The sequence below is a fragment of the Vidua chalybeata genome, chromosome 8, assembly GCF_026979565.1.
Source record: "Vidua chalybeata isolate OUT-0048 chromosome 8, bVidCha1 merged haplotype, whole genome shotgun sequence".
Taxonomy (NCBI): Eukaryota; Metazoa; Chordata; class Aves; order Passeriformes; family Viduidae; genus Vidua; species Vidua chalybeata.
Genome location: NC_071537.1, coordinates 13852204 through 13878924, shown reverse-complemented (window position 1 = coordinate 13878924; position 26721 = coordinate 13852204). Strand labels below are relative to the sequence as shown.

The window sequence follows — 26721 nt, the reverse complement described above, 5'->3', positions numbered from 1 at the left end:
GAAGCGAACCGCCTTCCTTCCTGCCCTCTGGTCCTCTCTGGCCCCTTCCCTCCCACCTATAACCTCCACAGTGCCGTGTTGTCCCCGTGCCCCGGGGCTGGGAGACTGGCAGGGTCCCAAAAAGCACAAGCCTTCAGCATGCTCCTCCATGCGGAACAGCCGTGGCGTCCTCTGCTCGTCCCCCGCGGCCTCCCAGGTGGAAACCCCAACAAGCTGCCCTGAGACACCGGGGGTGTTCATCGGCCGCCCCGGGCGTGGGTCCCTGAGCACTCGTCCCTCCAGCTGAGTCTCTCTCAGGCCCGGGGAAAAGCAGCCCCGTACGGGGGGGGAGTCGGAAGCCTCAGCCCTGCGCCGCCCCCGGGAGCCCCCGCAGCCCTGAGGACCCTCACCCACCCACGGGGGTCTGGGGAGAGCGCTACCCCTGCTCCGACGGCTGCAAAGCCCAGGGGGCAGGGCCGAGAGCCTCCTCAGAGCGGAGGGGGGACCCTTCGTCCTTCCCTTCGTGCCCTCCCTCGCAGACTGCCCCGTCACACCCCGGAATCCCCCCCGCCCCTCACGGTGAGGGGGGAATCGAGGGGGGGGCGCGCGCGTGCGAGCGCGGCAGCGGCGGCAGCGACGAGCCGGGGGGGCGCGCACGCACGCAACACGCACGCGCTCGCGGCGGGGGGGGGGGGAAACGGGACGCCCCGCGCACGCGCAGAGGCGCCCCCACCCGCCCGCCGCCGGCGCAGCCGCCCCCGCCCCCGCTCCCGCTCCACCGCCGCGGCCCCCGCCCCGACCGCCCCGACCGCCCCCGCCGCCGCTGCTCCTGCCGCCGCTGCCGCCGCTGCTCCGCCGATTCGCGGCGCGCCCGCCCGCCCGCCTCTGGCCGCGGCGCTACCCGCCGCCCGCCGCGCCGGAGCCCGCGGCGCGCCGCCCATGCGAGACCCCCGCGGCCCGGGCAGCGCGCAGCGACCCCCGGCCGGGCCAGGCATGTGAAGATGTCAGTGGGCTGTGCATGCCCTGGTGAGTGGTGCGGCGGCGGGGCGCGGGGCGGGGGCTGCCCCTTGGGCTGGGGTCCCCGCGGCATCGGGGCTGGGTGGGGAGCTGGGGGCCGCTTACGGGGTGGGGGCCCCAGTGGTGTCGGGGTCTGGCTGTGGGGCTGGGGCCCCAAGGTGTTGGTGTTGGGGTCCGGCTGTGGGGTTGGGATCCCCATTGCATTGATGTTGCTGTCCTGCTTTGGGGCTGAGATCTCCAGCTGCGGGACTGAGGTCTCCATGGCATTGGTGATGGGGTCTCCATGGCCTTGGTGCTCGGTGTCTCCGTGGCATTAATGCTGGGGTCTCTTAAGGCATTGGTGGTGGAGTCCAGCTATGGGGATGGGTTCTCCAGGGTATTGGTCCCTGGGACTGCATGGCATTGGTGCTGGGATCTGGCTATGGGGCTGAAGTCTTCACGGTGTTGGTGCTGGGGTCTCCATGGCATTGGTGCTGGCATCGGGCATTGGTGCTGGGGTCTCGGTGGTATTGGTCCTGGGGTTTGGTTATGGGGCTGGGTTCCTGGGGCATGGCTGCTGGGAGCTGACTACAACACAAGTGGCTTTTCAGTGTAGGTGCTGAGGTTTGGGCATGGTGCTGGTGCTGGGGATAAGCTATGGGTGTCAGCAAGGTGTGGGGACTGGAGTCCTAGTCACTATGGTGTGGCTATTGGGTCCAACCATGGGCGTGAGGTCTCCATGGTATGGACTGTTGGAATCCAGCTGAAGGGCTGCAGTCCCTAGAGCATGAACACTTGGGTCTGACTGTGGGATTGGAACCCCATTGCATGGGTGCTGGGATGTGGTTGTGAGGCTAGGACTCCATGGCGTGGGTGCTGGAGTTCCTATGGCATGGATGCTGAGATGTGTTGGACTAAGAGATCTGGGACTCAAGAGCACATGGGTGCTGGTACCAGCCTGGAACTGGGACCCCCACAGGCAGAGTGCTGCAGGGGCATTGGGCAGGCATGCAGGTGGCACTGTGAAGAATGACTCCAAAGTGCCCCTGTGGCAAGAGCAATAGGTCTGTGGGGTGCCACAGCTCCCCGTGTGGGTGTGAGGCACAGTGTCCCTACAGAGGCTTGGCAATGCTGCTGGTGGACATGGATGCTGTATGGCCCCACGCCATGGCCATTGTGGGGTGTCTGCTGGAGAGCTTGTGCCTAATTCTGGATCCTGCGGGCTAGCAAGGCTGCAGGACTACATAGGAGGTGTGATGAGTTGGTGAGGTCTCAGCACCTGGGAGGGTGCAGCCGCAGGGATACTCATCTGCACGCCTGGGCTTGGGGGCAGGTTTGGGGCAGCTGGATTGCCTGGTGCTGCATGCAGAATGTTACCGTGCCAGGAGCAAGGCAGGGCAGGGGTCTCAGAGGGCTGTGGAACCTTGTCCAGCTCCAGGTTCCCGTGGTGCTGGCCAGCAGACAGGGAGCCAAGTATGGGGGGCCCTGGGGAGAGGGTTTTGCCATTTCCCTGGGCATCTGGTACATGGGGTCCCTGTGGGGGGACAGCAGGGACGCTCCTCAGCACAGTTCCCGTGGCAGCATCCCTGTGGTCCCGAGAGAGCCTCCTGCCAGGCCAGAACCCCATGCTGGGGGGCTGCTGGAGGCAGTGGGGTGCTGTGACAGCACACGGTCCCCGTGCCTCCCCCGGAGCCGCCTCTGCCGAGGGGTTTGCAGCTGGATAACCGGGGTGGGGAAGGGGTGCCCCTGCAAGGCGGCCCCCCGCCCCTGCGCTGCCTGCGCCTCGCCGCCGTGTTTCTATGAAGGCAGGCGGCCCCTTCCCCCATCCTCCTCCTCCTCCTCCTCCATCTCCCACTGGAAGCTGCCAGAGCGCTGCTTCCTCAAGCAGAAAGTCACGTGAACCTCCCTGCGAGCCAGGCCGAGCAACCACAGCACCCGCCCCGCAGGCACCCCGCACCGGGGGCACGACACCCCTCCCGACACCCCCAGCCTTGGCGGGGGTCCCGCCTCGGTGGGGCGAAGGCCGTGTGACGGCCAACGGTGAGGCCCCGTCGTATTCCCCGGGAGCTGGCCGCACGCCACTGGGAATGTCATCGGCATGTTGGTGGGTGCAAAGAGGGGGGTCCTCCCTCGGTGCGGTGATGGGGAGCCGTGGGGTCACCCCTCACCTGGAGTACCCCTGTGGATGGCTTGATGTGTTGTGTCCCCCGCCACGCTGCCCCTGCTCGTTGCCCCAGGGCAGGGAGGACACGAAGCTGCTGTGCAGTGTTGCCGTGCAATGTATGTGTGCCCCCCGCGTCTTCCCCCACTCCCCCGCCAGGGCTGGGTGGCACATCGAGAGCCTGCGCCCCCTCCCCCTTTCCCTCCCCGGACTGTTTATCGGAATATAGAAAAAACAAGCTCTGCCGCTGGCCTCCCGCCAGCCAGAAACATTTAATGAGCCGCTCTGCCCAGGCTGCTCTTCAGGGCTGCATTAACTTGGAGGAGTTTCCTGCTTGGGAGCTGCTGCCGAGGGGGTTTTGGCTGCCCCCCTTCCAAGTTGTGCCCTCCCAGAGGGATGATGTACTCCTTGCCATCCCTGGGGGTGCATCCTGCCCCACTGCAGCTCCTCTCGCATCTCTCCAGAGATGTTTCCCTGCTCCCTTCTTCTAAGAGCTTTGGAACAGGGAGGCTGCTCAGCTGGGAGCCTGATGCACTCTTGTGCCCGAGGATGGTGAGGAGCTGCTGGGGCTAGTGGAGGCCTGAGGGAGGCTTTGCCCTCCACCTCAGATGTGGAGAGGTGAGCAGCAAGAGTGTAATGGGCTCAGAGAGGAGGTGGCAGTGGCTGGGGCAGCAGCTGTCTGGTGCTGGTGCCGGTGGTGCTGTGCCCAGGGCTGCTTGGAGCAGGGCCGGCAGACAGGTCTTGGCATCCAGACCCCAGCGGGGCCCTGACCCCTGGGGGCACCTCTCACTCTCCCAGCATGCTCTGCACTTTCTTCCTTAATTATTTTTATTATTATCATTGTTTTTCCCCCTGTAGTGATGGTGTCAGTGCAGAGGGGGAGGAGGAGAGCAAAGCGGAGTGGAGCTGTTCTCCCTCCCTGCGGGGCTGGCTCCAGCTTCATGGCAGGGAAGCAACTTTCCCAAGGTCAGCACCTTCCCTGGGACACCTTGCAGAGAACCAGCCTGTGCACCCCCCTCTGGCAGGAGGGAGAGCTTCCCAAGCCACATGCTTTGGGTCCCGGGATGGACATGTCCAGCCAGGGCACGGCCCATTGCTGTATCCCTCCCTTCTGCCGAGCTGGCGCCGTGCATCCCCCACTGTCACGAGGCCGAGCTGTGCCACATGCCTTCTGCGACAGATGCGCTGGGAAAGGGATGGCAGCGAGCGGGCTGAGTGCCGCGGCGGGGGGGCCAGGCAGCCCTCACTTGTGTGGGCTCTGGCTCCCAAACACCCCCGGGGTGCCTGGCACCTTGGGGTGCCCTGGGCCTGTTGGGGAGGAGGGCAGCAGTAGGGGTCCCGAGGTCTCTGTGCATATTGGTGTGCTCTAGCCCAGGCTTTCTTCATGTGACCAGTGATGTTTGGATGAAACGTGTTTCTTGCCCCGTCCCCCTCAGCAGCGAAGTGCCTGACACTAGATACCATGTGTGCTGCGTTGCTTGCCCACTTCTGGCATGCTGTGGCAAAGTGATGGGTTTGTGGCTGTCTGGTGCTCAGTGAGGGGATTCCTCACGGGTCCTGTTGTTGGTGTGAGGCACCATCACACACTCCTTGGAGCCAGTGTGAGCTCACCCAGGATTTGCCTGGAGAATCCTGCATGGGTTAGTGCCACACCAATGCCAGCGGGTTCAGCACTATGTATTTGCACTGGGCCCCAAGTTTATTCCAGGAATGTTGTTACCTGCTCAACATAAACTGCTGTAAAAGCTGCTCCCTGGGGAGTGAGGGCATGCCCCTGGGGGATGGGACCTCCAGAGCAGGGAGGTACCCCTGTGGCCAGGAATGCACTGGCCAGGTAGCTGTATGCCCCCAGGCATGGCAGGAGCCAAAGCAGCTCAAGCATCCCCTGCCCATCCCTTTTGTGTCAGATCACTCGTTTTCATGCCACCCTCTCCTCCCCCACTCTGCTCTGAGATTCTCCCACCATATCTATGTTGCTAGAACATGCGAGGCATGGATCTCCGTGGTGTGCCAGGAGCACGCTGGGACACTTGGGAGCATGGTGCCCATGCACAACAACTGTTGGTGTGTGCTGGTGCCCCAGCTGCACTGTCGGCGAGAGCCCCCAGCTCTGTGCAGGACGACACTGGGCCCTGGGGCTGCCGTTGTGCACGGTGTGGGTGCACCCCTGGGCCTGGGGAGCAGTGGGTGTGGGGACAGCTCCCTGGGTGGTGGGGTGCAGGCAGGATGGGGCTGGGTGACCGTTATCAGCTGCCCGCAGGCTGCGGCTGTGGTTTCCTGCTGGTGCCGGGGGGAGGGTGCTGGGGAGCAGGCAGGGCTGCCAGGGGGCTGCTGGGCCCCACCTAGAGCAGGGATGGTGGCAGTAGTCTGCCCCTCTCCCAGGGTCTCTGCTGGGCAGGGTTGGGGTGGCTGCAGCAGGGGTGATGCTTGGCAGGTTTTGGGAGGTTCACTGCTGCGTGCTCATGAGGGTGTGGGAAAGTGGGCTGTGCACCATTGTTGGATGTCCCTTTTGAGCACAGGTGCTGGTGGGGCTCAGGAGTCTCCAGAGCTCTCAGACCAGCCTCCCAGTGCAGCTCACCCCCTTCTCTCCTGGGCAGGTCATGGATGGGGATGAACGTTAAACCCGAGGCGTAATCTCCGCTATGGCAGGCACTGGCCCCTGTCCAGCACTGACCCGCCCTGCCCACAGGGTGACTGATAACACCCTGCCCGCACCCCTCTATTGCCACTTCCTTTGGGGGGCCCTATGGGATGTAGCTCCAGCCCCTCTTTTGCAGGGTGTCCCTCTGCCTGGGCTTTGTAGAACCCACAGTCAGATAGCAGAGGTTACCCTGCACCAAGGTGACAGTGTCTGTGCTCCAGGATGCACCCATGGTTGAGAGGGTGGCACACAGGGGGTGGGAGGGCCCCTGCTTTCTGCAGGAGCAGCAGCCTCAGGCCCTCTACTACACACCAAGGGACAGGCGTTGTGTATGCAGCCAGGTTTCTGCAGTACAGCCCAAGTGACTGACTGTACATAGTGCTTGCAGCCCAAGCCAGGCTGGGACATTGGTGGTGTTGGCTGGACCATTCTACAGCAACCAGTTGCACCAGCCTCTATGTGCATTCTCCTCCAACCAGGGTCTTGTGCAGCCTGGGGGTCTCCCTTCCAGGACAGAGGTTGCCCCTGCCTAATGTGAGTAGCTGCAGGATGGTGGGTGCCGGCTTTTGCCTACACCAGCTCCTGCCTCCCTGTTAGGAGCCCGTGGCAGCTTGTGGCATTGCAGGCATGCAACTCTGCTGGGCATGGGGCAGGTCCAGGCACCCCGACCTGCCTGCTTCAACTGGCCCGGGGTGGGCCAGGGGTGAGCCCGGGGCAGCTGCGGGCAGGGGCAGGCAGGAGCACGGCAGCGGGAGCTCTCTCCCTGTCGGGGATGGCAACGCAGAGCTGCTGGAGGAGCCTGATGTGGTGTGGCGTTGCATGGAGTTGGGAATGGGGGTGCTGCCTGGGTATGGAGAGTGCCAGGCTGCCAAAAGTCCTTGCGGAGGGGCATTTCCCTGCTGAGGCTGGGGAGATGTCGTTATACTCCTCCCAGCTCGGTGCCCCTGCCAAATCCTTTGGGCAGCCACGGCATGCCGAGTCGCCTTGCCTGCTGCCAGCGCATGCGCAGCAGGAGGCTTGGACGGTGGCAGGGTTCCCCCCCAGAACCGCAGGCTGCCCCCGAGTGGCACAGATGGGGCTCTGTGTCAATCCCTACAGGAACTGGACCTGGAGCAGTGGGAGCTGCCGTCACCATCTCACCGTGGCTGTGTCCCTGCTTGGCCTAGCTGGTGAGGAGGAGGCAGCTGCTAACAGGAAGGACACGCATGTTAGCAACAAAAACACGGCAGTGAGAGGAAGCAGAAGCAATGCATTATTGATGGAGCTATTTGATGCTGCTATATTCGGAGAGCTGCTCCGGAGTGTTCAGCAGCACCGTGTGGGGGGGTGGCAGAGGGTGGGCTCAGCTGGTGGAGCTACCTGCTTCAAGTCAACCATGTACAGCCATGGCCCTGTAAGATGTCGCTTACCTTCTCCCAGGGGAGCTTCTAGAGTGGGAGGGCACAGTGACATGGGGGTACCAGGAGGGATAGCAGCCTTAGTGGGTGGGGGTGGGGGTTTGGTGGGTGGCTATGTAAATCTCTTAGGGATGCCAAAGGTCCTCTGTGGCTTGAGAGACAAGAGTGGAGGGAATGCAGGGGGAACAGTGGGCCAGGGACCAGGGTGCTCTCTGACCAGGGTTGAGTTCCTGTAGCTGGAGGTCTGGGTGTGGAGGGTTCTGCTTTGGTTGTCTTTGAAGAAGCATTGCCTGTCCCTTGGAGGGTAGATGGTCTTCTTGGGGGACAGAGGACAGGCGCAGGATGCTGGGGCTGTGCAGCCATGCTGCACGTCACCCCCTCCCTGCTGTGGGTTCCCAGGCCAGGAAAGGGGTTGTAAAATGAACCATTCTTGTAACATGAGAGAATCCACCTGGAGGCTCTGGAGGAGCCTTAAAACCCTGCAGCTCTGGCAGGCTAGCCCTGGGCTTCTGCAGAGGAACTGGGGCTCACTGCTGTGGGTGGTCATCCTGGAGCTGAGGTCTTGCAGGACGTGCATTGCAACATCTCAGGGACAGCACAGGAACACTGTGGGGCATTTCTCTGGTGCTGGTGCCATGGGGAAACCCCATTCTAGCAGGACGTGCCAAAGCTTGTTTTTGGACTGCACCTTCCCCTTGGAGCCTGTGGGCAGCCCAGTGGTGATGAGACTGACCCATGACACCAGAACAAGGTGTGATGTGAGGGTGGATGCCCCATATGAACCTCATGCACTCTGGGGTTCTGCACCCCACTGTAACCTTTCTTCACATCCTATTGTTTTGGAGAGGATAGGCACCAATGCATGCACTTGGTTGCTGTTTGTCCACTGCTCACATATTCAGATTGATTTCTCTGTCCTATGCAGGATGCTCAAGATGTGGCCCTGTAACTTCTCATCCTGCTCTGGCAGCTTTTCCCCAGCCCCTTGGCTTTATTTCTGCCTCTGGGTGTCTGGAACTGGTTCTGGTTTTGAAGGGTTAATCCCAGGAGCCCCCAGGATCTGCTGCCTGCCTGGCATGACTCACCATGTAGTTTCCAGCCTCCCCCAAACCTCCTCTGGAGAGATGTATCTGTGGCTTCTCCAGCCAAAAATGGGGGCCCCTCCTGCTCCAGAACTCCCTTTTTATCTGGTCATGCATATCTTTAGGGAGGAGAAAAGCCCCTCCTTGAGAAACAGGGAAACAAAGCATATTTCTGTTTGAAGGATGGTAGGATTTGAGGGATCGGCTCTTGTGTTCTGGAAAGAGGGGGCTCCAGGATGCATGCTGTGCTGCAGGCTGCATCTGCATACGTGCGATGGTGCCCAGCTCTGGCTGCTGTTTGGACAAGTCCATGAGGTTTGGAAGTGCCAGGCCAGTTCATCTCCCAGTGCAGGCTGTGCTGTTTGCAGAGCTAGCAGATTTTTATTATTATTTTTTTTATGTAAGCGCGTGTCTGCGTCCCTGCTCTACGCCTGCGCTTGCCAGGGCCCCGGCCGGGTGTCAGTGTGAGCATGCCCTGCCTCCTGCCCAGCTCGCCTGGGATCCCTCACGCACGCTCTGCAGGCACACCAAGCCATAGCCACAGGGATCAGAGAGACCTGGACATCCCCTGGCTACGCTGGTCCCCACCAGGCTCTTCCCATCCATTTGCCTGGGATGTATCCCTGTGCTCATTCCTGCTCCTGAGCTGGAGAGTTCCTGAGCTGAGACCTGTACCGGGTGTTGGATCAGGGCTGGACTCTGGGGAGACCAGGCAGGCATGGGGCCCTTGCTAGGGGGAGAGTGGAGGCTGTGATCTGGGATGTAGTGCCCTACCACAAAAACTGGGTAGCCCTCTGCTCCCCTCACAGTGTGGGCACGAGCACTTTGTGAGGAAGGGGCTCCCCCACACCGTTGCTGCCACACACACTTCCCAGCTGCATCCCAGCCCTTCTGCTCTCCATCCAGCATCTATTTAATTATTAACTCGGCTATAACCATAAACAGCTGGGGCTGCTGCAGCCACGTGGACCAGTCCAGTGCTGTCGTCAGAGCTGAGCAGGGACACGTGAGCAGTCCCGGAGGGCTGCTGAGCCCCGGGATAAATTGCTCCAGGCATGTTTGCTGTGGATGCACTGGGCTGGGCCACGGGGCCTGGGGATGAATGGGGGCTGCTTTCTGATCCCCTGACCATGGCACTGGTGCCAGGAGTCTCTAATATGGGGACAAAATGCCCCTTTTTTCACTATTTTGCAGTAGCAGTGTGGTGTTCAGTGCTGGTGGGTGGTTGTGCCATGTGTGTCTTTGTGCCTTGGAGTGGGAATGGGGTGCAGGTGGACTGTGTTCAGTGGCAGTCTTGGCGAGGAGGGCTGTGCCATCCTGTAGCTGTCACCAGCATTGCAGCCAGCACTTTTTTGGCCTAATGATGGTGGGGGTCAGCATGCTGCAGCCCCATCTCACCCAATGCCACAAGATTTGGGCTGGCAGGAGGACAAGGCAGTGAAGGGCCAGCATGCTGGGGCACTCGCAGCATCCTTGTGCCCAGTTATCAAGGCACTGACAGCATGAGTACCTCCAGCTGCATGTGACTTTCACAGAGGAGGGTGTCACAGAGGTTTTTAGGTTCACAGTGAGTTTTTCTCTCTGTAAATCTAGGGTTTACAAAGAGTTTTGGTATATTTAGCTATGTGGCTGTGGAAAATGATACTTCAGGGTGGCCTGCAAGAGGAAGGGGAAATCATGATGGTGTGATGCGGAGCAGGACAGGGTTGGAGCCTCACTCAGCTGATGAGTGTGAGGGACAGGAGTGAGAGGATGCTGCCTGTCCCTCTTCAGTACTGGTCCCAGACAGTGACATGCTTGGGAAGCAGGGGGTTGCCCCCAGTCTTCAGGTGCAGGGCTATGGGGGTACACAAGCACAGAGGGGAGGAAACCCCCAAAAAGTAATGGAAGAGGCTTTGCACCCACCATGTCTTCTTCTCTGTTGAATGGAGGTGGGGGGTGCGGGGAAGCAAGTGTGCTTGGCAGGATCCAACTGGTTGTACCTGCATTACCCCAAGGCTTGGGGAGGGGATGAGGTGCACGCCTGGCCCTGCAAGCAGGGGGATGTGGGAGGGTGTGCTTGCCCCAGGCATGGGTGCACACCCAGCCGGGGCTGTGCCGGGAGGCGTTTGGGAAGGCATGCAAGTGCATGCCAGCCCATCGGCGGCGTGCACACCAGCCCATGTGTGTAGGGTGAGCTGTACCAGCACACATGTGTGTGTGTGCGCTGAGCCCATGGGCTTGCCGCCTGGGCTGGCAGCAGAGGTCTGTGCCAGGCTGACTTGCCAGGGCAGGAGCAGAAGCTGCAAGGGGCAGATGTGGGGCAGAAGAGAACTGGGAAAAATGGAAATTTTTTTATAAAGGAAATTTTCATAATGGAGTTTTTTGCAAAATCTCCTAACTGGAAGAGGTTGCAGTTTTATCAAGGAAAGGAGACCCTGGGGGTATGATGTCAATTGCAAACTGGAACATTTTATTTTTCATCCCCCCTCCCAAACAAACCGGTTGTATTTTTCTTTTCTCATCTGAAACTGGGGGAAAGGGAAACAAGTTTCAAAAAGAAAAACAAAAAAATCCTGAAAAAACTTCAGACACCCCGAAACCAAGCTAGGGAAAAGGGCTATTTTTATTCAAACTTTCGCAGTAGGGAAGGAATCCTTGCCCCGGCTGGTGCCGAGCTCCTCGGCGGGACACGGCTCCCTCATCCCCATCCCGGGGAGTGCTTGTACCGGCGCCGGGCCGGGGGGACAGCTCTCCAGGGACCCCCTTTCGGGCGTCACCCCTGGCCCCTGGGCCCCCGGGCGGTGCGGGGGGAGCGGGCCCCGCTGCCGCCGCCGCCGCAGCCATTGTGGTCCCGGCCGCGGCGCAGACAAAGGAAGCGCCCCCGCCCCGCCCCGCGCCCCGCCCGCCCCGCCCCGCGGCGGCCCCGCGCCGCCCGCCCGCCGCCGCCGCGCCGCCGCCGGACCCCCGCCCGCCGCCGCGCCGTGAGTCACCCCGCCCCCCCCGCGCCCCCCTTCCCCCCCCGCGGAAGTTTCCCGGTCCCCCCCACCCCGGTGGCAGCCCCGCTCGGGCGGCGGAGGTGAGGGCCGGGGTCCCGCCTGCGCCGCCCCCGCGTCTGCGAAGTTGTGCGCGGCCGCACCGCGCCGCCGCTCCCCACCGGAGCCCCGTACGGCCCGGGGTCTCCGCGGCAGCCCCCTACCCGCTCTCTGTTCCTCCGGCACGGCTCTCCCTGTTCCCAGCTCCCCTCTCCCTCCTCGGCTTCTCTCTCCATCCTTACGCAGTTCTCCTGTCCCTCATCCCTCCCCAGCTGCTCAGTGCATCCTTGGCCCCTCAGCTCGTTCCCTCCCCCCCAGCTCCCTTGTCTGTCCTCCCCCTCCCTGCCTATGGTGTTCCTCCCTTCCCCTGGCTTCCCTTTCTTTCCACCACGTATTGGCTTTTGGAGGAGCACCCCCAGCCTGGTGGGGTGCTGCCAGCAGCCCCCATGCCCTGCTGTGCCCTGCTCCATCCCAGTCCGCAGCTCCCTTTGTTCTTCTCCGGGTTCCTTCCCCTGCCGAAGCCCCTTGACAGCTGCCCCACGCCCTCCTGGTCCCCCTGTCTGTGCTGTCACGGGGTTTACGGGGCCAGTGCCCAGCTCTTGGGGCTGCTCGCCTGCTGCACCTCACTGCTTGCTGCAACTTCCTCCTTGCTCGCGGCTCAAAGGGTCCCACCAGCCTCCCGGGTGCAAAGGGGGTAAAAGATCCAAGGAGCGCAAACACATGAGGGCCACACATCTTTCAGAAGCTGACTTGCTGGGTGTCCAGGCACAGGGGGCCATGGGCACAGGGGGTTCATTCTCCCTGGCAGACAAAGCACTGGCTTTACCTGGGCCAGCCAGAAGTGGGGACCAAGCTGAGGGTGAGCACAGCATTCTCGGGAGTGAGGAAGACTCAGCGGCTCCAGTTTAGGAGTCAGCATGAATGCCAGAGCTGTGGAGGGGTGTCTTAGCTTGGTGGGTGTTTTCCTGGAGCCCCTTTGGTAGAGCCTGCTGTGGTATAGTGCCCTGATCTCGGGTGTCTGGCCTAGTAGTAGTCCCTGCCAACCCGCCTGCTCGGGATGGGTGATAAGCACTACTGGGGCTCCCTTGGCTTAGGCAGCCCCCAATCCCATGCCTGCAGCCTTAGCTGGCAGAAGCCAGGCACCATGGCAGGAACCTGCTGAGCAACTGCCATCCCTAGCCAAAGCCAGTGCCCCAGCAGGAGCCAAAACCAGAGGTGTCAGCCACTCTCAGGGTGAGGTGTGAGCAAAGGGTTCCAAGACTGTGGGGTCTAACAGGGAGTCACCTTCTGGGGGCACACAGTGTGCACTTACCCCACACTGCAAACCGTCACCTGCTTTCTTCTTACCAGGAGGGTCTGAGCCTGCTTGAGGCTGGGCCAGGTAGGTGTGAGAGCAAACACCCCATCCCAGGGTCTTCCCAATTGTTCTCCACGTGCTTTCAATAGCACCTTGTCTGAGCAGTTTTGCAGCGACTCCTCCAGTGCTGGTCAGGTATCTATCAGCTCTTACTGCTTCTGTTGCAAGTACGGGTAAATATCAGTGTCCTTGTTCCTTTAAACCCTTAGGTTTTGGAGCGTTCTCATTGTGGGAGAATTATGGTTTTCACTGAAATAGAACTGAATATGGTCTTTCCACTCCTGATGCTGTAGAAATCCCAGATTTGTGATCTGAGCACCTCTTAAAGACTGAGTAGTGCTGAGCAGAATGACATAAAGTTGTGTTGCCTCAAAGTGGAAAACTTGTGATCCAAGGGGGACAGGCTGGTGCTGGAAGATTTGGTGACACAAAGGTTTTGCTGCTGTTTGGTGACTTTTCCCCTCACCAGGAGCAGGTCACAATCCATGTAAAATAGGAAAAGGACAGTGAAAAGCCACAGAAGTTCAGTTGAAGCAAAGGTGCCCCAGGCTGGGGACCTGGTTCCTTTTTAGAGAGCAGCGATCGCTGGAGGCCCTGAGCTTGCCCAGCTCCTCAAGATGCGGCAGCAAAGGATGATATGGACCAGTCCAGCTCCAGGACTCCATTCCTGTTCCGTGGCTGGCAGGGTGGCAGTAGTGTTTGTCCCAGAGTGGTCTCTCTCAGCATGCCCTCTTTCATGTGCTTGCAGCTCTGCACTGGTGTGAGCTTGACATCTGCATCAACAATATGAACCTAAAGTCCTATGTGGTGGCAGAGTAGGATAGCACTTCTCCTGGCCCTCTCCCTTGGAAACCTCCCATCCTCTGAGTGATCTGGGGGACACAGTGCTCCTGCTGTTGTTTGCCCTGTGTGTGTGTTTGTGGGTTGTCACGCTTGCCACAATGAGGTTTGCTGCCCCGTGGGTTGCTTTTGTGTCGTGTGGAGTTGTAACCAGGGATGCTGGGGTAAGAGGGTTTCCCTGGGGCTGGGTTCCTCGTGCCTTCAGGGGCACTAGGCAGGTGTGCTTGACCCATACCGTGTCCTTTTGCTTCCTGTGGTTTTGGCCCCATCCTGCACTGGTTGTCCAAAGGCCTGACACCAGTGGCAGCATGTGCTGCCTGTGCAGAGGTGCGAGTCCAACAAGCACTGCATTTGCTCTGTCCCCAGTGCTGCCGGCAGCCTGCCTGTGCCTCGTTCAGCCACTTCCATATTGCCTTTTAACCAAGTACTGAGAAGAGAGAAGTTCTGCCTGAGCAGGAGGGCAGAGGCTTGCCCTGGCAGCTCGAACAAGCGATGGAGGTGCTTTGTAAGCTGCACTGAGTAGGTTCCCGCCATGCTCGCACTGTCCCTCCTCTCCATGGGCATCTGTGAGTGGTCCGGTCCTTGTGGCAGGCGCTGCACGCCAGCGTCGTGGTTTGCCCCCGGGCGCATGCTGCCCCAGCGAGGCCAGCTGGATCCTCGCCGCGGGAGTTATCCAGCCTTTTTCCCCCCTCCGGAGCGGGCGTCTGGCCGGCTGCCAGGGCTGCGGGGCTCCACCTAGGAGGCAACATGGAGCAAGGCGGCCGGCGGCGGCAGGGCCGCCGTCTCCGGAGACTACGCGTCCCAGCGTGCAGCTCTCGGCGCCTGGCAGCGGCAGGGAGCGAGGGGGAGCGGTGCATCCCGGGATCGCAAATCTCCATGCGCCACGTGGGGGCTGACAGCCTCCTGCGCCCCGAGGCAGCGGCGCTGGGGGTCCTGCCGGCCTGGAGGATCACTGTGGCTCCCCTTCTCTCAGTCTAAGGACAGACCTCAGCCTCTTGCTGTTACTTCCCTGCACTGTGGCTCTCGGCTCCAATTCTCCCGGGCAGATCTTGCCCCTGGGGGGGGGGGCTGCCCTGAGCAGCAAGCCCACAATACCACGCAGAGCTGTGTAGTTTTGTTCCACCATGTGCGTGGCAGGCAAGCATCTGTGAGCAGGGATGTTGGCTTCATGTTCTGCAGGGCCATCGGCATGGTTAGCTATAACTGATTTTTTCTGTGTTGCCACAGAGCCTAGAAAACCTTTGATGATGAAAATCCTAGTTTGTCAGGAGGCTTTTATTCTAGGTATGCTAACAGGGTTTTTTTCCAGCCCCATGGTTCCCACACGACATTGTTCGTTTGTTTGCCAGTGCTGCATGGATGCATGCTGCAGGAGGGATGTGAGCCTGGTCGCTGCAGGGTGGCAGGGTGCCAGGGTGAATAGGTCTGGGAGAGAGGGAAAGTGTCTGAAAATTTGAAAGGTGAGTTTCTGAGGCTGAAACCAACAGCGTTTGATTATGGATAATCTTTGAAACAGTGAACTGAAAGGAGTAATTAGGGACAGTGGGATATTTCACTTGAGAGTTGCAGGAAATGACTGCCCCTTGGTAAGTTGATAGTAGTGGAGCTGAAACTGGGTTATCTGTGGGATTGCATCTGGGGCTTGAAGCTGTGGATGTGATTCAATTTTCTGGATGTTTTGCAATTGGCAGGGTGTGCTTTTCTACCCTTTTTTCCTCCTGGAGAATTCTCCGTCTACATGTCTGAATCATCTGAGGAAGAAAATGGGAAAGGGGAGACTCTTGCTGTCCCTAGGTACTGCAGGGCAGTGCAGTTCCCTGGGGCCCCAGCTGAATGTCCAGCTCCAGAGGATGCCTTCCTGGAAGACCCTGGACCCTGGCAGAGCTGGGCCCGTGGGACTACGCTGAGCCCTGACCTGCAAATCCACATCCCGGCCAGGTTCTCATCACCTGATGCTTTCAGATGGCACTGCTTTGCAGCCTACATCAAGATTGTCACTTTGTAATAATTAGCTGCAGGTAATTATCCCTTTTCTGGCTGTCCCCCTAAACTTGTGACCCGATCTGCAGAGAAGAGCACCCTTGGGTTCAGATGCTTTGTGTGCTGCTGTGGAGGACTTTTGCACTAATATTGCAGGATGTGACCTGGGGCTGGGACACCATGCACACGGTGTGGTGTGGGCAGGGAGGCAGCTTGTGGTCCATATAAGCTCTGTCCACATAAGCTCTGTGCAGCTTGGGAAAAGTGAGAGAGTAATCCCTGCATGCAGCTGGATTGCATGCGGCGGTGATGCAGGTTTTGCCTTCCCACAGGTCAGGGCCAGGCAGTGTCCTGGCTGAGGTCAGCCACTGGATACTACTGAGTCCGTGGCACATGCTCTCCTCTTCCCTGGAGAGCCCAGACTCGTGGGAGCTTCAGCTTCACCAGTTGTGCATCTTTAAAGTAAACGGGCTTTCTGCAAATTGATATTGTCACTGATAATGTCTCAGGCCGTGTCTTGGTGGGTTCCACCTGGGCTCCTGTGGGCTTAACAACAGCATCAGAGTTTGCAACTAGCCTCTCCCAATCCCCTCTATTCCAAAGAAAAGGAGAAAGAAGGGGTGAAGGCAGGCTTGTGTGGGCAGACCGTGGTCTGCTCCATGTGCCTCTGCCTGTCCCAGTCACTCTGAATACTTCGTGTTTGCCTCCCAGCCCTGCCAACTTCCTGGACACCAGGCACTGTCACTGGGCAAAACCACGTGAATTATTTGAGATGCCCTGCATCCAGTCCCAGATAGCACCCTCATGCCAGCAGTACTGGCCTGGGAAGATGTATTTCTTCCCGCTATCAGGGCGCCCACACCCTATCGAGGCAGCCCCACGAAACAATGCCGCTATTTACACTTTAAAGCTTCGTTAGGCAGCCAGGAAACAGGCACAGAGCATTCCGGGAAGCACCGGCTGCCTTTAGCGAAGGCTGGCCTCTCTTCTTCCCGGGCTGCTGGGAGGAGCAGGACACTCCCCGGCTGAGCTGTAACACTGCAGCCCCTTTCAAGCCCCACTTCTTCATTTTTTTTTCATCATTTATGTTTTTAGCCTCTCCCTTGTTGGTGAGCTTTGCTGGTTACACAGAGAGCACACTGGCTGCCCGATCAGGGGTGGCTCCTGCCTGGTAGGGGGGCACTGATTCCTGCCAGCAGCCACAGGTATAGGAGGAACAAGATGAGCTGCTTCGCCTTTGTCCTTCAAGGAGCAGTTCTTTGCTATTTGATGATAAACTGAAGTTATGGGAGTTCAGGCAGGGCTTTTCTCCTTGCTTTCCATGTCCCCTGCCCAGGCAGGCAGCTCCATGGTGCTGGTCTCGGCTCACAGTACCTTGCTATCTCCTGGCTGTGTTGGCTCTGTGAGGTGTCCACCCTGATTTTGGTGCCTTGGAAAATCTGATGTTCCCCAGCTCTGTGAGCTTGGCTGGGATGTGAATCATTCCTGCTCCAGCAAACCCACCGCAGAGTGCACCAGAAGAGCTTTCCTCATAGGGCTGATAGTTCACAAGCAGGAACAGCAGAGGAGAAGGCATGTGGAGGGTTGGGCAGTGCTGGGCTGTACATGAGTCACGGGCAGAGCACCTGCCTTTTGTTCCCTGGGCGGTCACCCACCTGGAGCTGTTTACTTGCCCACACTTTTGTGGCAGGTCTGTAGACCTGGCCTCGGCCGAGGATGCTGAACTGTGAGATCCCTTCCTTGGGTTCCCTTCTCCCACACTTCCATGCTGAAGAGCAGCCATGGAGCCACCCACCTGGCCACGAGCACTGCGCTGTTTGCCCAGACCTGCCTGGGCCGGTAGATCAGCAGCTGCAGCGTCAGCCTGATTTTTTTTCCCTTGCTGGATGTTTTTGTGTCGCTGGGCCAGCACCTTTGAGCGGTCACAGGAAGCATCTCATGTTGCCTTGTGTTCCACAGGGGCATTGCATGCTCAGCCACCAAGCAGCATCCCTGTTTGCACGAAGCCTGCCTGCATCACCAGGTCCTGTGCTCAAAGCAGGCAGAGCATGGGCATGCAGAAAGAGCAGCTAGGGCCAGGCATTTGGGACAGGCCACATCCTGCGTGTCAGTGTCACTGCACCTGGCTGGACAGGGCTTGCAGGCAGCTGAGGCAGTATGAAGAGAAGAGGTGGTGATGGAGGGAGCTCCCAGACCAGGCATCATGACCTATGTGTGAGTAAAAGTTGGTGTTCCTGCTGCTGTAAAGTAATTGTGTTACTTCATGTAATGTGTGCAGTGTGTCTACAGTGAATGCAGAATTTGGACAGCTTGTATCAAATCCTAAGGCTGTTGTTAGTGTTATTTCAAACCACTGCATCCAGTGACATATTTTACACTGCATTAAAAATTATACTTGGTCAGGATGCCAGTCTTGCTGAGGTCACATAACAGGCTTCTCTCCACTCCTCTAGATCCTGACGCAGGTCACTGAGAGCTCCAAAAGCAGGGCGTCTCCATATTAACCTGCTGGGAAAGCCCCAGGATGGAAATAGAGGCTTGGGTAGAAGTGATGGCCTGTCTCATCTGCTGTCCCACCTCCAGCAGCAGGGAGCTAGGGAAGAGCATGAGAAGCACAATGGATGGAGAGTGATATGTCTCCCTGGTCTCACCACCCCAGGAGACCTTCCTGCATCCTGAAAAACAAGATGGGGACTCAGGACAGCAAGAAGCCTTGGGAATTTAGTCTTCCCATGTCTTATCAGTGAATAAAAACAAAGAATTGAAGGATGAGACCTGCTGGGTCTGATTTTTTTTTTTCTGCCCCTCAGGACATGATGACCAGCAGTGCTTCAGCCACTGCTGTCTCTGCCTAATGAATTGGTTTGTTTTCAACAGAAGTTTAGGAGTTTTGGGAAGTTTCCTATGTGCTGAACATGCTTCAGTGTCATGTTGTATAACAACAGAATGGAGGAAATAAAAATGCTATGTTTCTAGTACAGTTTGGGCTGAATTATTGTCTATTAGGCACAAGTTGATGTGGATAAAGCAGAAAGCAAAAACTCCTCTGCAGCAGCAACTGACTAGCACCAAACTCCTATTAAAACTTGTTTTATCTATGAAAACATTCAGTAAGAGCAAGGGGCTGACATTGTTAGCAGCTATATGAGAAATTGTGCCATGTCCCACTTATCCTCACTGCAGGCGGGCAGGAGTGGGAACAGTGAGCCACGGCTGAGTGGCTGGGCTGGCTCCAGCCCCACAGGACTGGTAGATCCTGGTGAGTGCTGGGGAGGAGCTGTCTTCAGCTGCTGTGGGGAAACGCGGTGAAAAAGCCCCAAGAAAATCAAGAAGTAAAACACGGATTTCCCCCATTGGAAGTTGGATTTAATGCCTGGGAGGCGACCCCTTCTATTTTTGACCAGCCCTTGCTCAGCAGTGTGTGCAATCCCTGTGACTGCTGACTTGGGGTCCCAGATGGCTTGGCAGGGGTGAAGGTGATGCCTTGGTTATTCACTTCTGCTGGCTAATGAGCTCTTTGTTGCAACAAGCTGGACATCTTGGGTCCCTGTGCTGGTGGCACTGCTTTTCTTCACTCTGATGCTTCTTACTCCCCTCTTGTGTCCATCATGGTCGAGCTGCTGCTCCAGTCCTGCCCTGGCACCCTTCTGCACAGCGTGGCCATGGAGTGGAACCCAGAGGGGCAGTGGTGTGTCTGGGACACTTCCTTCCCCTGCTGGGTTTGCTCTCTGCAGGACTGGGTGGCAATCCTGGCAGTTCGTGGGTGTTGGGAAGTGCCCGTCCCAGGGCTGTGAGCGGGTGGGCAGCCGATGGGGATCCCGCCTTGGCCCCGGCTGCAGCGGTAGCCCGGCACGGCCGGCTCCGGGGCCCCTGCCTGCAGTAGGACGGGGGGGAGACGTGTCTGTGCTCGGCAGGGCCGGCTGAGCCGGTGGAGCCGGAGCTGCCTGGCAGCTCGCCCACTGCTGCGCCCCATCCAGGTCAGCCCGTCTGCCCGCCTGCCTGCCGGGAGGGAGGGAGCCGCGTGCCTCAGCAGCATCCTGGCGCAGCCAGCGTGCCGGGTCCTGCCAGCCGCGGGGCGTGCTGGGGCTCCCGCGGGGCTTGGGAGCGGTGCTGGCAGCCACTGCTCCCGGGAACCTGCCTTTGTGGTGGGACTGGGCTGGTGAGTGTGGGAGCCCCTTGCTGCTCCTAAGGAACCTGGATGGGGCTGGCTCTGCCTGGCTTAACTAATGTCTTCTATTCTGGGGCCCCCAGGTTGTTTTCAGGATGTGTGCTGGTTTCATACATCGTGTGCTCCGTTTCAGACCCCATCACACCCCATACCCTTCTATGGGCTCTTTGTCCTTTGCCCTGGTGCTGTGGTGGGCAGTGAGGTTTTGGGGTGATTTGATCACAGCTGGAGGCTGGCGTATGGGATCTCTCTGTCCGCCTGGATCTGGGTGGCCGCTGGCCTGCCTGAGCGGCAGATGGTGGCTGCCTGGGGACCCGCCATCCATCCCTCTGGGCAATTATTCACCCGTCACCATGACGATAGAAAGGTCAGCAAAAAGATCCTGTGTGGTTCCCGGGTTGGTCAGTGGGATTAGGAGCAGTGTGGGAGGGAGGGCTAGGGCCCAGCCAGCTCCTCTTCAGGCTCACCAGCTGGACTGTCCCCCTCGGGCACATCCCCAGAGCCCAGCCAGCTGAGAACTGACAAACTTTGGGTACCAGTGAGAAACCCTGGGGATGCGGTTGAGCCCCTCTGGCTGCTGATCCTGAGAGCTCAGCCTTGACCCTGTGAGTTCCATCCTGCACAGGGGAGGCCTGGAGCTGTGTGTGGGATGAAGTGAGTAGGCTGACATCAGGGGGAAGCAGAGGAGGGATGGGGCTGTGCTGATGAGGTTTGACTGGTGCATCCTTACGCCTCCTCTTCCTCCTCCTCCTCCAGCAGCAGCGTGTCTCTCCTCACAGGGTGCCCCTGACTGACCCGTGTCCTCTCTCTCTCTCCAGGCTGTTCCTCTAAGTCGTTCAAGCTGTACTCGCCAAAGGAGCCCCCGAACGGCAACGCCTTCCCCCCCTTCCACCCAGGCACCATGCTGGATCGAGATGTGGGGTGAGCTGGGGCCCAGGGAGGGGTCTGCAATGTCGAGGACACTCTGCAGTTTGCACCCTAGGGTCTCTGTGTTATGCTTCCCAGCAGCAAACAGAGGCTGCAGTGCATGGAGTTCAGTTAGCAAAAGAGCAAAGAGGGAATTGGAGCAGGCACGGGTGTTAGTGGGTTGAGGATGAGTGATATTTGGAATGAAGGAAGCCTCCAGGTCCTGATCTCTGTCAGGCCTTTGCCTGACCAAGCCCCTGGGATGACAAGGAGCCCTCCCAGCTCCTGCCAAAACAGCCCCTTCAGTGTCTGTCCTGCCTGGCACCAGTCACTGCTGCAGAGGAGATGGGTATGTCCCCAGGGAGCAGTTGGCTAGGTCTCAGGGGTGGAGGAGCCAATGATGTGGGATCACAGCCCAGTTTTGGGCTACAGCTCGCCCCATGAGGCTATCAAATATTGGCAGCCAGAGTACAGTCTGCACTGTGGGGAATCACTCAGCTCCAGTGAGCCTGACTGCCTGCTCTAGCCAGGGAAGTAGGAGCTGTGGTGAGCAGGGAGATCCCTGCTAGCACTGATGTGCCTGCATCTCTTTCCACTGCTAGACCTACTCCTATGTACCCACCGACGTACCTGGAGCCTGGAATCGGGTAAGCATGGGGGGCTGGGGTGGACCCTGCTTGGGGGGAGCTCGTGCCTGTGGTGGGGGTGCCTCAGCAGGGCCAGCATGCTGGCTGGCTGGGGCTTTCGGGAGGATTGCTCAGACTCTGCCAGCCCTGGAGTGGCCGTATGTATTCCCCCTGTGGGCTCAGGACCCCTCCACACCCTGTGGCTGCCTTCCCCTCTGATGGCTTGCTGTGCTCTATGGGCAGGAGGCACACGCCGTACGGGAACCAGACCGACTACAGGATATTTGAGCTCAACAAGCGGCTGCAGAACTGGACAGAGGTAGGCAGCTGGGAGGGTGAGGGTTGGCCAGGGCCGTTTTTCGGCAGTGGGGGCCGCCACCGCCTTCTCCCACATGTGGCTGTGGGACAGGGCTTATCACCCCCATCTCCGAGCATTCAGCTCGGAGCGCAGTCTTCCGTGGGTTGAGCACATGGCTGCTGTGCCTGGCAGCCAGTGTCTGTCTGTCTCTCTCTCCTCCCCATAACATAGCATCTTTCTGCCATTCCCAGGAATGTGACAATCTGTGGTGGGATGCCTTCACCACAGAGTTCTTTGAGGATGATGCCATGTTAACAATCACTTTCTGCTTGGAGGATGGACCAAAGAGATACAGTGAGTACCAGCTTGAACCCTACTTCCTAAGGGCATTGCCCTTCAGCAGGCAACAGTCGTGTGCTGTGGGGGATGTGGGTAGGGTGTCAGAGTTCAGCTGTTTCAGCCAGAAGGTATGGGGGGGACTGTCATCATGTGCTTTCCAAGGAACATCTGGATGAGCTGGATTTACTGACCTTATTTTCCTCCTTCTCCTGCTGCAGCGATTGGCCGGACTCTGATTCCCCGTTACTTCCGCAGCATCTTTGAAGGGGGAGCCACAGAGCTGTACTATGTGCTCAAGCACCCCAAGGAATCCTTCCACAACAACTTTGTCTCGCTGGACTGCGACCAGTGCACCATGGTCACCCAGCACGGCAAGCCCATGTTCACCCAGGTACTGCCTGCACCCGCAGCTTCTGCTGCCCTTCCTGCCTTGGTTTTTTGTGCCCTCTTGATGGCTACAGTCCCACGGGGCTGTACATTTCGGGCTCGTGGATATGGCTTCTGCTGAGACTCACGAGAGGCAGAGGCAAACCACTATGAGTGTGTTCCAGTGTGCAGCAGTGGGGATCTGGGCTGGGGAAAGCTGGGGCAGCCTGTGCCTGACCCTGTGCCCTTCCCGCTCAGGTGTGTGTGGAGGGGCGGCTCTACCTGGAGTTCATGTTTGATGACATGATGAGGATAAAGACCTGGCATTTCAGCATCCGCCAGCATCGAGAACTTATTCCCCGCAGCATCCTTGCCATGCATGTGAGTACAGCTCCAGGAGCACCCCTGGGCATGAACGACACAGAGCTGCTGAGCTCCTCAAGGTGCTGTGCAGGTGGGGGACCTCAACCCAGTCCTGCATCACATGCCAGGGCATGGGAGGGCTCCTCCCAGCCTGGATGCAGCTGAGCCTTCTGTCCCTTTCGCTCCTAGGCACAGGATCCCCAGATGCTGGACCAGTTATCCAAGAACATCACACGCTGTGGGCTCTCAAACTCCACACTCAACTACCTCCGAGTAAGTGTGCGAGAAGAGGAGGGTCGCAGCTCTGCCATGTCTTGGGCTCTCAGCTGCCTGATGACTGGCTGCCCTGGGGTGTGGGTAGGCTGCAAGGCTGGCTTTGCGAAAGGGATCTTGTAGGGGGGCTGTAGAGAGCTATGGGGCAGTGGGTCTGCCAAATCCCACAAATTCACGGCGTGGCTTGGGTAGTTGCAGCACAGACGCCTGCCTGTAGAGGCGTTAGGGTTATGGGGTCTCTGTTTTGCTGGGGCTCAGCACATTGCAATCTAACCCAGAGTCTGTCTGTCCTTGCAGCTCTGTGTAATCCTAGAACCAATGCAAGAGCTCATGTCACGGCACAAGACCTACAGCCTCAGTCCCCGAGACTGCCTCAAGACTTGCCTCTTCCAGAAGTGGCAGCGGATGGTTGCTCCGCCTGGTGAGTCTCACACTGCCTGCTGTGCTGCCTGGGGTCTCTAGGACTGCCTGCTCAGGCCCTGCCCTTGATGCAGGCTTCTCCCAGCCCCAGAGCTGTTCTTGGCTTTGTTTTATAAGGCTGGGGGTGGTGAACCAGGCATTTGGCTTCTTTCTATGCTGGTCTGCCTTCCCAGTGGAGCAGAGCAGGGCTGCAGGCAGCCAGTGCTCCCTGCCTCGAGGCTGCTAGCTGCTTGCAGAAAGCAAAGCCGGGATGGAAATGTTCCTGCCCCCTCACCTGTCCTCTGGTCTGGGAGGACAGCAGAGCTGTGGAGGTGAGGAGGGTGGTGATACAGCCTGGAGGGGGAATGTGTTCCTTGAAGAAGTAGGGTTTGTATAAAAGGGCCTGTGGGGCACCAGCTTCCTCTTGTTGGGACTGACCATGTACGTCTCCATCCTTCACCAGCCGAGCCAGCACGGCAGCAGCCCAGCAAGCGCCGGAAAAGGAAGATGTCGGGGGGCAGCACCATGAGCTCTGGTGGGGGAAACACCAACAACAGTAACAGCAAGAAGAAGAGCCCAGCCAGCACCTTTGCCCTGTCCAGTCAGGTACCTGTAAGCATCCCGTTTCCATTCTCTCTTCCTGCTGTGGGATGGAGGGGAGGGTTCTCTGCCCCTGGGAGTTGCTAGGGGGAGACCCCCAGGGACTACCTATCTGAGCCACTCCAGTTCTTCCCATGTGATGAGGAAAAGAAGGAGGGGGTGTCCTTCCCTGTGTCCCTTTGCTCTCCTGCAAGGGAATGAGGACGTGTTTGCCCCACTCAGTGCCCGAGCTCAGGTTCTGCAGTGGAGATGAGGAAGTGGCCCTACAGCTGGGGAAAGGGGTTGCACTGATGAGAGGGGGGGTCTAGCGGCCCAGGCTCCCCCCACCTCGATTATGTTTCGGGACCGTCTCCCCTTTCAGGATGTGATGGTGGTAGGCGAGCCCACGCTGATGGGGGGGGAGTTTGGGGACGAGGACGAGCGCCTCATCACCCGGCTGGAGAACACGCAGTTTGACGCCGCCAACGGCATCGATGACGAGGACAGCTTCAACAACTCGCCGGCGCTGGGGGCCAACAGCCCCTGGAACAGCAAACCGCCCTCCAGCCAGGAGAGCAAGTCAGAGAACCCCACGTCGCAGGCGTCACAGTAACGGCCCCCCCGCCGCCCCGTGGACTCAGTCCCAACCAATCTACCTGTACATTTGCAACAGAGAGTGACTGGGAAGCGGCGAGGTACCGGGGGCGGATCAGCGCCACGTGAATGATGGGGTGCACGGCCCGGGGTGCACACCAGGCAGGCAGCCCCCAGCCGTCACCCCCGCCGCCTCCCCGCACCCCCACGCCTGCCTCCCTGACGGACCCCAGGGCAGGGGTGGGTTTCCGGGGTCGTAGCTTCATTATTCCCCCTTCGCTCTTCTTTTCTGCTTCTTGCCCAGAGAGCTTCTCATCCCTGTCCCAACATGCCCAACCCCTCCCTGCCGAGCGAGGGGGAATTAGTGGGGAGGTGTTGGCAGCAGCTGGCATGACCAGATACCATGTGTTGGGGTCTGGCACAGTGCAGAGACCCTCCTCCTCCCTGGGCCCTATGGCTGGTGTTTGCTGAGCAGCCACTTGCACATCCCCAGTCCAGCGTGGGGCTGGTTGGGAGGGGCAGTGATGGAAAGCCTTCCCTGTGCCTCGGGCTCTGCCACAGAGTTTCCTCCTGCCAGGGTCAGATTCTGCAGTGCTGGGATGGTGTTGAGGATAGGGCCCCGTCGCGTTTTCCCACTCTCCTGCACCTTCCCCTTCCCCTCGCTCCCCAGAGCGAGAGCGCAGCACAGCCATGGGGGGACTCTTGTATATAGGAAGTGCGTGGTGGGGGGCTGGGGGGGCACGGAGGACCCACAGCTCTGCTGGAGCAGCCGGTGCCCTTGTTCCCTGCCTGCAGCCCCTGTGTTTCCCTCCACTCTGCGCGAGTCTGCCTGGGGCCCCTTTGCAACCCCTGGCTCCTGGTACCTCCTACTTTTGTCTTTTTTTAAGAAAAAAAAAAATAATATTATTAAATTGTAAGTTTAAAAAAGAGAAAGAAAAAAAAAAAATGGGAAAATACCCCCTCAGTTCCCTTACCCATTCCCCCCTCCTGTCCTGAACCCTTTCACCCTGTCCTGACTTTTGTACAGGCTTCTTCTCTTGGAAGTCTCGTTTTATATCCAGTTCGGAGAGCTTCAAACCAAGGAGAGACTTTGCAGACTTCCTTTCTAATCCCTCCAGAGGCCGGGGGAGGGCAGCCCCCTGCCTCTCTTCTCAATGTAAATCTTGTGTGCTGTTGTCCCCTCTCCCCCCCTCGGGTTCGTGTACCTCGTGCTTGTACATTTCCGCGCTGTAGACAGTGTGTACGATACTGTTCTTTCAATGTGTTATCACTAGAGCAGGTGCCTCCATTGATGTTAGGGGAAACGATGAGAAAAATAATAATTTTTGGTTTTTTTTTTTTTGGTTTAAAAAAAAAAAAAGAAAAAAAAATAATCCCTTCCAAGGCTTTTTCCAAGGAGAAGATGGGAGGTGCTGGGGGAGGGTGTTTGTGCTAACTAACCAGTTCACCCCAGCAGCCTTGGAGTAGTGGGGTTTTGGGGGAGGATGGGAGTCTGGGCTGCCTGTGGGAACCCCCTGGCATGCCCTGTGGTGGGGTTGCAGCAAGTGCTGCTGTGGAAGGGGACTGCCCTAGTGGGGGTATAAGTGTGTGTAAGAGTGTGTGTGCGAGAGATTTGCGTGTCTGTCCGCGTGCGTAAGGGAGCCTGGGGCAGGTAGAGCAGCCCTGAAGTTTGGGGGAGTGAGGGGTGCACTCCATTCTCTCTGTCAGACATCCCCAAGTTCCCTGCTGGGGATCCCACAGTCTGTGTCCAACTGCCCCATGGGGCTTGGGGCTGGCAGGTGTCACTGAGGGCCTGCCTGTGCCCAGGGACTCTGGCTGCTGCAGGGGTGCTGCTAGCACCCCATGCTTTGCCCACTCATGGGTGAGACTGCAGGAGGTCGCTGAGATGGGGTGGGGAAGGAACACCCTGTGTGTCCTCTCCTGCTGTGCCTGTGGTTGGGCAGGGAGACAGAGCCTTGAGTCAGCCCTGGTCTGATCTCAAGCTGAAGATCCCTGGAGAGATGCCTGTGTTGGCTCCTGGGTCCCTCCATCGGCAGGCTGGAGTTGGAGGACTCGACCCCTCAGACCCCCAGGCACAGGGGTCCCCACAGCCCTTTTGCAGGCAGGAGTGGGATCCCAGTGTGGCAGGGAGGGGGGCTCTGTGTCACAATTAAGGTACGATTCTCCATGCCATGCTGCACGGCTGCTGTGGAGGGTGCAGAGCCCTCACTGCCATGGGCGCACTGTAATGCCTTTTTGTTTCTTTTTTTTTTTCTTTTTTCTTTCTTTCTTTTTTTTTTTTTTTTCCTTTCCTTCATCCCCTCCATAGTTTGTGCCATTTATGAGTCATGTATGGTACCAATAAAATGACTTTTCGGTTTGAA

At 58.8% G+C, this 26721-nt stretch overlaps 1 protein-coding gene and 1 long non-coding RNA gene across 3 annotated transcripts; both read left to right on the top strand.

Moving 5' to 3' along the window:
- The first annotated feature begins 906 nt into the window (after nt 1-906).
- Nucleotides 907-26721, top strand: LDB1 (LIM domain binding 1). Of its 2 annotated transcripts, none has more exons than XM_053948929.1 (11): nt 907-1005; nt 20434-20536; nt 21124-21168; nt 21391-21466; nt 21697-21799; nt 22003-22175; nt 22409-22531; nt 22703-22786; nt 23084-23207; nt 23649-23791; nt 24147-26721. In XM_053948929.1, exons 1-11 carry the CDS (start codon nt 981-983, stop codon nt 24375-24377), a joined length of 1230 nt encoding a protein of 409 aa, XP_053804904.1. In that variant the 5' UTR covers nt 907-980; the 3' UTR covers nt 24378-26721. The 2 variants fall into 2 exon arrangements, with proteins under 2 accessions (XP_053804904.1, XP_053804903.1); XM_053948928.1 differs by having other exon boundaries at nt 23649-23797.
- Nucleotides 16934-18219, top strand: LOC128791343 (uncharacterized). Its single transcript, XR_008432033.1, has 2 exons — nt 16934-17661; nt 17901-18219. It is a non-coding gene; the product is annotated as an uncharacterized LOC128791343 (long non-coding RNA).

What these genes read in the sequence shown, in the direction of transcription:
- LDB1 (XM_053948928.1), top strand. Translation starts at nt 981, where the DNA reads ATGTCAGTGGGCTGTGCATGCCCTG. An exon ending in GGCTGCAGAACTGGACAGAG is followed by an intron (nt 21,467 to 21,696) that starts GTAGGCAGCTGG and finishes TGCCATTCCCAG; the next exon opens with GAATGTGACAATCTGTGGTG. An exon ending in GCAAGCCCATGTTCACCCAG is followed by an intron (nt 22,176 to 22,408) that starts GTACTGCCTGCA and finishes CTTCCCGCTCAG; the next exon opens with GTGTGTGTGGAGGGGCGGCT.